We start from the raw sequence: 10,069 nt of genomic DNA on the forward strand, positions 1-10,069 counted from the left end.
GACCTGTATCTGAGTCAGGTAACAAATCAAATAGCTGATCGATGATAGTTTTCTTCAGGGCTCGTGTGTGAGCGGCCTCCTGCTCTGTGACACACTGTCGGGGGAACACCTGGTAAAACTGGTAGTCGATGAGGTGCTGGTAGTTGGTAACGAGCACAGCGAGCACCACAGGCAGGGTTCTGGTGCTGGTGGTGATGGTGATGCTGGTGATGGTTGGGGCCTTCTGTGTAGAGCAGCCGGCGAAGGGACCATTTCTTTCTCTTGCTCTGAGCACCACGTCCAATCGGTTGGCTCGGTCGAGGCAGCTCGAGGGCCAGAGATTACACTGCAGTGCTGAGGCGTCACTCTGGCTGCACACCGCAGGCGGAGGCAGGGGGATCGAGGCAGGGAAGAATGGGTGGGGAGGTGAGGACACGCAGGGAAGCAAGCCTCTTCTCATCATCTGCTTTCAGCGTCTTCAAACACCTGCCACCGGACTCCCACGCACGTCTTCTTCCTCCCCTCCGCTCTCCTTTCTTTTCCTCCACACTTAGACCTTTCCCCTCTCTCTTCTCTCTCATTACCCCTCTCCGTCTCCACACGCCGCCGCTCTGTCGTCAAATCAGCACAGATATAATTACGCCGTTGCAACTGTGAATGAAATGATGGTTGCATCATATAGGTGCATGAGATACTTTAAATCCTGCTGGTGTAGCTGCCGGCCGAGGTGAAGCTCTGGTGAACGGATGAGAGGCATTAAAAGCAAGTCGCTGTAAATCAGGTTGGACATGTTGTCTGTCTGCTCTCAGAACACACTGACTGGTTTTGACAGAGATGATGTACAAACATGCTCACTGCTGTAATCACTTTATTAATCACTCTCTTAAGTCAGTAATTATATTGGAAATCCACTATTTGAATAGGACTTATCGATGAATCGGGTTATTTTTTAACTAGAATGACACTTAGCTGAGTGCATATCTCCACCGAAGCCCACAAATCTGACATATGCCTTTAATTTTATGTGCCTTGTCTTAAGAAATTGACGAAAATTGTGAAAAATGCTCTCACAAGGTTAAGAAAAGGATTTGTTGGATTTTTTTTCTCTACCGGGGTTTCTGCACCCAGATTTAATGGCTTCTTCTGATGCTCCATTCCTTCCAAGTTTGGTACAAATTTGGCTCAGCTCTTTGTTTTGTAATCCTGCTGCTTCAAACTAACAGGCGGGGGTGAAATCGTGACCTCGATAGATGTAGAAAGTGGTTCATTAGAATTAGGAACCAAAGCGCTTCTTCTCTGGTCACGACTCCCTGACGTGCAGGCACAGTTTTCAATTTCCTGCAAAGTTTCTCGCAGACAACAGTTAAAAAAGTCTCTTTTTGAACATTTAAAACAAATAAACCGGTGCTTTATCAGCTAATCTGTAGTTTACTACTGTGCAAACGGAGCTTGGTGAGATTTTAGTAGATTGGGAAGAGATTTTGGTCGATTTGGGGCGCGAGCACTTGATTGTGGTGTTTTTACAACTTGATATTGACTCACGTTCACACTCCAGGGATGATTTTATGCTATGATCAATATGGCTGCGACACACATTGGTGTTTAAGGTCCAGGTTGTTCCCCACCTCTCGCACAGTGTCAGTTCAGACCGGCTCCAGCCCCTCATGGACCCCTTCATACAGGGTGGAATATACAGTGGATGGATGGATATGATCAATATGTGGGTCTTAGTTGAAACAAAAAACTTTGAATTCATGTTGCCCTCAGAAAGTCTAATAACTCAGAGTAAACTTCGGGTTGTTTCTGAGCTCTGAAGTGTGACAAGTCAAAGGATCAGGTGTGAGAGGCATATCAATCATTGAAAATCACACAAAACATCTTTATATGGACAATTTAGCGCTGAAAACATATAATTGTCTTATATGTGATTATTTCAGAAACTTTGCACTCTTTCCACAAACTGTCCGAGTTGAGATAGTGTTAGAAATTCATTTTTCGGATTATATCCGACACCACGTGAACTCACAATAACTGTCAAAATCAAGCAGCGGGTGAAGTCAGGATCCAGAGCAACGCGCTTGTGTCCAGATGTTAAGTGTAATTTTATTTTGCAGTCTGGGACTGCAAAATAAAATTTTACATTAAAGCGTCAGAACTCAGTGAAGATGAAGAGGGATGAGTGAAGAAGAGCTTGTGTCTTTATTAAGCCTCACTAACATCACAATGCTACAAATCTAAATTTAGGCTGCTTCATGTAGACATGTTGGCTTCAGACACACTGCTCACCAGACTACAGACAAATTGTTGAAGTAATTCAGACGTGAAGATTAAGTTCTGTCTGAATGGAGAACATCTGGAACGCACGCGTCGTTTAAAATGTCAGATTTGATCACGAGCGAGGATGAGGCCGATACACGAAAACTACAGAAAAGATCCAGAATCAAGTGGCTGTAAATGTAATAGATTCTCTACACGAGAGACATTTGGACAAACACACACACACACACAGACAGACGCTCTGCTCTCTGCAGTCTGACACTCTTGTTGTTCAGATGGACGAGAGACAAACACATAAACACATGGAAGCACATTGTGGCAGTGGACAGATGGCACGGTTTGTCAGAGATTAGAGCCGGCTTGATTTTTGTCTATTGTTATATCTGTGTATTATTTTTTTTGTATTGTTTATTTGAAACACATTATCACAGTGCCAAGTGTGAACGTGCCTGGCAGCCAGCAAGTAGTGGAGAGGAAGGAGGAAAGATGCTTCTGTGTGTTTCCACTAACTCGTCTCCTTCAGAGGTTCGGGTTTACTCTGCCTGCTGGCACGTTCCTCTCGGCTGTGACTCACTGTGCCTCCTCAATATGTGCGTAAAAACATGGAAAACTTGCATTTACCCGTTTATCAAATATCTATTTCACAGCTTAAACAGATCAGCAGATTCTCAGGAAGAAATTTCCGATACTTATATTTTTCTGGGTTATTTCAGCTAGAATTCGTTCATTGAGGATTCTTTCTTTCATCGCATGTTTATGCTGTGAATGTGTAGAGAATCTTTGTTGGTGAGCAGGTATGCTGTTGTGCGCTGTGTAAGTGTGCCACACAAAGCTCAGTAATCCCTCCAACAAGGTAAAGCAGAGGCACATGCCTGAGGCGTCATGTCTGTTCACTCCACTGCCTCAGAGCTGGATGGGAATTCTCACTTCTCTCTTTCAAACTGGCTGCTCTCCTCCTGCCGCTTGCACCGTGAATGTTTTACTTCTGGTTCCACAGCTGTGTTAACCCACTTAATGTTTTGTAAAGGTCAGCTCATCTTGTAATTAAGCTCCACTCTGTGCCTTCTCACTGCAGATCCCAGTGAGACCGTGGCACTTCCCTGCGTGCATGAGGGTAAGGGTGTGAGTGTGTGTGTGTGTGAGAGCAAGTGAGCGTCAGCGCTCCCACATGGCCTCCATGCAGGACGGGCTGAACTTCACGGCTCCTCCCTACGGCAAGGTCCTGCTGCTGGGTGCTATCGCTGCTGCCTCAGCCTTTGTTGTTACCATCCTCATCGTGGTGCTCTGCGTGGGCTGCCAGAGGTGAGAGCAGTCACTGGGCATGACACACACACACGCACGCACACACACACACACGCACGCACACACACACACGTACATGTATAGACCCAGGATGCTCACTTGCAGGACTCATAGAGAGTACTAAGAGTATTTATGCACTTACGTAGAACAATTATTTAAGTATTATGACCAATATATGGATGTTACAATACTCTACAAGTAAAGGTCCTCCATTAAAATATTACTAGTAAAGTAAAAGAATAAAATAATTCACAGAAAAATGTATCTCAAGTAAAAGTACCTGTTGTGCAGTAAAATGTTATTACTGACAATAATAATTCAAATTGACAAGGGCCCTTATTTCACATGGTACTTGATGTACTTAGTTACTCTCCCCACTGGCACATATGCAGACGTACTCTTAATGTCCGTCTCACATGCGCACACTGATAGAATGACTCAACGACACACGGACAGTGAGTCAGATGCAAACTCTGCACAAACAAACACACAAGTGCATCAGTGTCGTAAGTGTCCATCTGTGTGACAGAGCGCTTGTGTTTACCACAGGAAGGGGAAGACACACAATGTCCCCGGCGAAGGTGGAAAACACCGTCTCATGGACATGGTGGGTATCAGACAACGCACTCAATTCACCAGGGAACAATATCAGTCTCCTCCTCTGTCTTAATTATTGTTTAAATGGCTTTGTGTGTGTCTGTGTGTGTGTGTGTGTGTGTGTGTGTGTGCGTCACCAGGGTATACTCAGACAGTCCAAGCTGCGCTCCATCAGTAAATCTGACACAGAGATGAACAAGATGAGCTGCAATGGTAAAAGTGAGTGAATCTTTCACATACAAATCCTGACCTGTGTTCTCGAGCTGAAAACCTCCCGACGTCTCGGTCACTGCAGCTAAACATCGTCTCAGCGTCGAACGAGACATTTGAGGAATCTTCTGCGTGAAGCACATTTTCTCTTTATGCTCAAGTGGAAACATGTTGAATAGGAAACAGCGTAGAATCAAGGTTTCCACTAAATTGTGTGAAATGGCAAACATGAGTTTTTCCCTTCAGCTCTGAATAGCGTTATAATTAAAAGCAATAAATGGAACCATTAACCACCAATACATTTAACTGTGGCTTGTTCTGATTTAGCAAAACCACATTACCAACCCCTGATAAGTGCCACTGCGCACATTTCCTCCTCACTAACATCGTACCATTTGATCCCAAATTCAAACTAAATCCTCGGGAGAAGAGTTCAAGGGCGTTACAGAGGAGAAGTTGACCCTGAAACAGGATTCACGTTACATTTACACCTCAGCCGTCTTCCATTGGACTGTTCGGTCGGGATCTCTGAGCACATATCGCTCAAAGAGAGAAATCGCAGAGCCAAGACAAATCCTGGAGCTCCATCAATGACAGTCAACAGGGAACTGCGTGTGTGGGCACGGGGACAGAAGCCTGCGAGGGTTTGAAGGAATAGAAGCATATGTCCTGCTTCAGACTTGTCCTGCTTCCACTGCAGAGGAACCGAGCCAAGTTGGATGAAGCGTCTCTTCAGCCGTCTCCCTCAGCTCCCTGTGACTGTCAGCTCCAGGTTTTCTCTGACCAGTGACAGATTTCCAGACGGTCCAGTCCGAGAGGAGTGAGCGTGAATCCTGCTTTACGAAGGTCATGGTTAGGACTTTAACGGCAGCCTGTCTGTGGCTTGCAGAGGCGGCTAAAAACGAGCCGCCCAGCCAGCATGGACTTCCTGCTGCTGCTGCCCGGCCGCTGGTCTAACTCTGACCTTCGTTCTCAAGGCAGGCAGCTTCCCCAGATCCCTTCTGGGACTGGAGAAGACGGAGAGCACACTTACTCTGAGGTGGGCCGTCCCTCTTCGGCCACACGTACTGACGATGCCCTCTACGCCATGGTAGGCAGGGCCGGACAGACGGACACTCCGGCCCCTCCGGCCGTTCCCGCCAACACCCCAGCGCCCCCGGACCCGGACGGCGACGTGGAAGGAGGGCTGGCTGAGAACGAGTCCCAGGTCATGACTCCGCCTCACCCTCCGGAGGCGGCCGAGTACGCCTGCGTCAGGAAGCTGAGGAAGGCCGACAAGGCGCCCCAGAAGAGGGACAGTGGGACAGACATGGCCGAGCCGCCGGTGCCGCCTCCGCGACACGCCCCTCCGTCACATCCCGCCCCTCCTCCGCCACACCCCCACAGCACAAAGCTGCCCCGCAGAAACGTGGAGGCCTTCAGCGTCCCATCATTCCCAAAGGTTGGTCAAGTTCAATGTTTCCCATACAAAGGAATTCATCTGTTTTATCTGATAGTTTAAACATGTTCAGTGTTAGACTTCATTTCCCCCTGGCATTAAAAATGTGTCTTATCTTCATTATGTTGTATCTTAATTTGGTTTATTGTGTTTTATCTGTTAAGCAGGTTTTGCGTAAACCTGCCGACAAACAAATGAAGATTAATGGAATAAAAGTAGCAGGATAGAGTTAGTCTGGCTTATCTGTAGCTAGTGAAATCCTCAGGCTACCATGGATCCACCAGGATGTCCCAAAAACATGTTGTTAACATGTAATTAACATGTAATTAAGATGTCGCCAATTACTCTGATTCCCTCAGTGTTAAAACCCCTGTTGTTGAAACGAAGTCCGGTGTTCACACATAATGTTTGTGACCTTGACTCATAAAATATAAAAAGCTTACAGCTTCACATTTCCTTTGCAATAAGCTCTGACAGCAACACCTCAGTGGTCACTTATATTAGCTGAAGGCATTGAGGAATGATGGCTGCAGGGGGAGAGGAAGTTAAACGCTCGGTTCCAAGTGGTTCTCCCGAGGTCTGAGATGAAATCATAGGAAGGAGAAGGAGACTGAGTTCATGGCTGTGTCTCAATTCGCTGACTGCATCCTTTGGAGGAAGCTGAACCTGAAAGGAGAGGGTCTGATCTACGGAGGCTTTGTGGGATCCGTGTCACCAGCTCGTCGCTTAACAACCAAGCTGAGGATGGATGAGACAGTTTTTAGTGTACTGGGATGGATCCACCAGTTGGAGCCTTCGTTTCTCTGGGATGAAAAGACGCATTTGAAGGATTCTTCGATTGTGGACAGTCTAGTTTCTGCACTGTGACGTAATCGTGATCTTAAAATGTCGCCTCTGAAAGAAGCAGCACCTGAATTGAGACACATCTGAAGAGCGACAGTCTGATTGACCCCTCAGGTGTGAAGGATTCTGTTCTGGTTGCTCAGGTTTCTCAGGACATGAGTAGAAAGTCTCGACAGTGTAACATGAATACACAGAGTTTGCAGTTGTGGAACCCGGAGCAGGATTCTGAGTGTTTCTGTCACGTTTCCTGTTGATGCTGCAGACGATCTGAACAGGTGCAGCCGTGCCAATGTTTTCCTTGCACTCGCTACCTCACGCACGGTGTTGTGATGTGATGCGCGTCTGCAGAAATTCCTCGGAAGCCCAGGCAGCGAGCGTTGTTTGTTTGCCGGCGAGCCGTTGGTGATAGCGCGGTGTTTCTCCTCTCGGCAAACTGTCACCTCCTCCGCATGTTGGCAGCAGCAGGGGGCGGGGGCGGGCTGTGAGAGTTTGCTGTGTTCGCAAGGCGCCGTGCTCCCCTCCAGGTGACAGTGGGAGACTAGTTGCTAACCCCGTGTGAGGTCAGCGAGGTCGCGCCGGCTGCTGTGACCCGACTTCGGCAACACGCGCAGTTCACAGGCTTACATGTGTAGCGCCGTCTGCTCGCAGGGCTGCTCGCCACTGACTTTCTTGTGGATGATGCAACATGTTGAAATTGAGTCATCCAGTATACAGGCACATGCTGGAAGCTCCACCTTCCAGGGAAACTGTATTGAATACTGTATGAAGTCCGTGCAGCACACCTCTGCATGTAAAGCAGATCATTCGTTTCCTATCAGCCCTGTTGGGTCTGTTTTGAAAAACGCAGACTTTATTTGCTCATTCGTCAGCCGGGTGTCACGCATGAGCACGTGACCGGCGCTGCCCCAGATGTAATTTGTTCTTCTGTTGACAGGAAGTGATGTTTATGGGAAACGGCGAGCAGTACATCTGGAAGCCTCCCGAGGACGAGGAGCTGCTCCTGCTGCAGAATAAAGCCCTGGGCCAGTTGGGGGCTCAGACGCTGGAGAATCTACAACCGTCTGCTGCCGCGGTGAGAGAGGACGCTTCAGTCTGTGCATCAACCTGTCTGCTGGTTTATTACCTTATTTTCTTGAAGCTCCATGTTCCCGATGTCAACCGTTAAATTTCCAATTAAATTGTTTTTAATGTCGGATAAAACACAACCAGAGTGAAGCCTCAGATTTAGTGACAATACTGTAAATAAAGATGGACGACATGACCCCTGCAGTAAAGGTCATAAACCCCACCTCCTCCATGTTAATCGATGGGACATCAATAAAAAATAATACAACATGTAAAAATGTTTTTTTTTCCCCTCAAAGATGGTATTTGATATTTTAAGAAGTTATCACACTGCTGTTTGTTTAAGAGTTAATTGTTTTGGTAAGTTTAGTTGCGCGAAATGATTGACAGCTGACTCGTGATTGGTCGAGTGTGTGCGTTGGTGAGACGTCGCTAACAAGGCTCCATCCCCCGATCGACCACGGCACAAACTCTGGCTCCAAATTCAAGATTCAAGATTCAAGATTTTTATGGTCAAATGCACAGAGATAACATGAAGCAGTTGCTGGCAATGAAATACTTGGGTCACAGGCTCTCTTTAAGCAATGCTCATTAGTTTCAACCAAAAAAATAAAGTAAAAATAGAAATAGTATAAAATAGAATAAAATAGAATATCAATAAAATAGAATATCAAAAATTAAAATAGAAAATAAAATATATATATCTAAATATATATCTTTACAGATGAGGAGAAAATAAAAAATAAAAGAAGACACGTCATCCATCTTTATTTACAGAGCAGTGTTATTCCTCTTATACGTTACTTTACGCGTCTAAAACCAAACTGTAGTTTTATCATTTATCTATATTAATATTTGTTTCTAAAATGCTTTAGTCAAACAAAACATGGCGTTAATTGCATGAATGTATTGAGAGGAACAAACTGGGGCGATATTAAATATTTCAGTGTTTATATGTTGCCTGAATAAGATCAAATGTAAATTTCTGGATTTCTGGTTCGTCTGCTTCACACACTTGAATGGAAATTATCTTGACATTTTTTTGCATCTTTAAAAACATTTTATCTTTACTGGAAATGTAAACAATAGTTGTGGATTAGAACAATGCTTCGATGCACAGATTTGAACATGTGAACTCTTTGTATCATTGGGAGTGAAGAGGTTAAAGGAATAATTCAGTGTTTTGGGAAAATAGACTTAGATATTAGATGAGAAGATTGACACCACTCTTCTGGGTGTCAATTGAAATATGAAGTCAGCAGCTGACTAGCTTAGCTTAGCTTAGCAGAAAGACTGGAGAAAGGGGGAAAGCAAGCCTGGCTCTGTCCAAAGCTCCTAAAATGTAACTCTTACACTTTGCTCTTTATGTTAAACTAAACGTCTGCAGCTCCATGATGGAGAAATATGAAAGTCAGGTCTCTCATCAAACTCTCAGCAAGACAGTCAATAGTGCTTTTCCTGAAATGTTGAACTACTCATTCAAAGTCCTTTTCACGACCATAATCCCAGTCATGTTGTCTGCCTGCAGGTGGCTGAGATGTACTCCAAGGTTTGCAAGACAGGGAAGAAGAAGCGAGCCGTGCCGGGGTCTCCTCCAGCCAATCCCGGCTTCCGGACCTTGGGTCGCGGTGATCGGGATGGGGGGTTTAGTGTGGTGGTCAAACCCCAGACCTGGGCCCCCCTGGAGGGCAAAGCCATCGGAGGGCCCCTGGACGACCACTGCTACGAGTCCATCGGGACCGAGGAGTACGACCCATCCTATGAGAACATAGAAGCTGGAGGTGCGTGGAAGCGGGAGCGACCCCCCAACACGTGCGCCACCCTGCGGCCGAGGAGGAAGAAAGCCCAGCAGCCCTTGCAGCAGCAGCAGCCCCCCCCACCGCCGCCCACGCAGCAGACCCCCAAGTTACAGCACCTGCCTGCCAAGGCCCTGCTGCTGCCGGGGGAGAACCTGTACGAGAGCATCGGCGACCTGAAGCAAGGCTCCGCCAACTCCAGCACCACCACCATTTTCACCTTCAACGACGGCATGGAGATGTATGTAACGGGGCTCTGAGGCGGCGGCTGCACTGTGACCCCCCCCCCACCCCCCCATGTCCTTCCAACACAAGGAGCTGAGCGAACACCAGGCGGAGTGACGGCTGAGCCCCTGTCATGCTCCCCCACACATACTGTTTACATTCAAGTCATGACCTCAGGCCTTTCACAGGCTCCAGAGGCCTCGGGCAGGAAGGTCGACCTGTTATGACCTGGGCTGGATACAAAGTCCAATCTATAAACCTTGTAAGGAATCCAAAGGTAGTGAATAATAAATGAGCACAAGACCATCGCAGAGCAATCTGTTGGTAACAGTAGCAC

At 46.8% G+C, this 10,069-nt stretch overlaps 1 protein-coding gene across 1 annotated transcript; it reads left to right on the forward strand.

Moving 5' to 3' along the window:
* The first annotated feature begins 3,424 nt into the window (after positions 1–3,424).
* Positions 3,425–9,767, forward strand: si:dkey-70p6.1 (uncharacterized protein LOC570575 homolog). The gene is made up of 6 exons (XM_061074284.1): positions 3,425–3,558; positions 4,108–4,165; positions 4,296–4,336; positions 5,263–5,806; positions 7,581–7,718; positions 9,240–9,767. The coding sequence occupies exons 1-6, from the start codon at positions 3,425–3,427 to the stop codon at positions 9,765–9,767; spliced, it is 1,443 nt and encodes a 480-aa protein (XP_060930267.1).
* The last annotated feature ends 302 nt before the right edge of the window (positions 9,768–10,069 follow it).

The sequence above is a fragment of the Limanda limanda genome, chromosome 7 (assembly GCF_963576545.1).
Source record: "Limanda limanda chromosome 7, fLimLim1.1, whole genome shotgun sequence".
Taxonomy (NCBI): Eukaryota; Metazoa; Chordata; class Actinopteri; order Pleuronectiformes; family Pleuronectidae; genus Limanda; species Limanda limanda.

What these genes read in the sequence shown, in the direction of transcription:
- si:dkey-70p6.1 (XM_061074284.1), top strand. Translation starts at nt 3,425, where the DNA reads ATGGCCTCCATGCAGGACGGGCTGAACTTCACGGCTCCTCCCTACGGC. An exon ending in CTCTGCGTGGGCTGCCAGAG is followed by an intron (nt 3,559 to 4,107) that starts GTGAGAGCAGTC and finishes TGTTTACCACAG; the next exon opens with GAAGGGGAAGACACACAATG. An exon ending in CTGCGCTCCATCAGTAAATC is followed by an intron (nt 4,337 to 5,262) that starts TGACACAGAGAT and finishes GCAGAGGCGGCT; the next exon opens with AAAAACGAGCCGCCCAGCCA.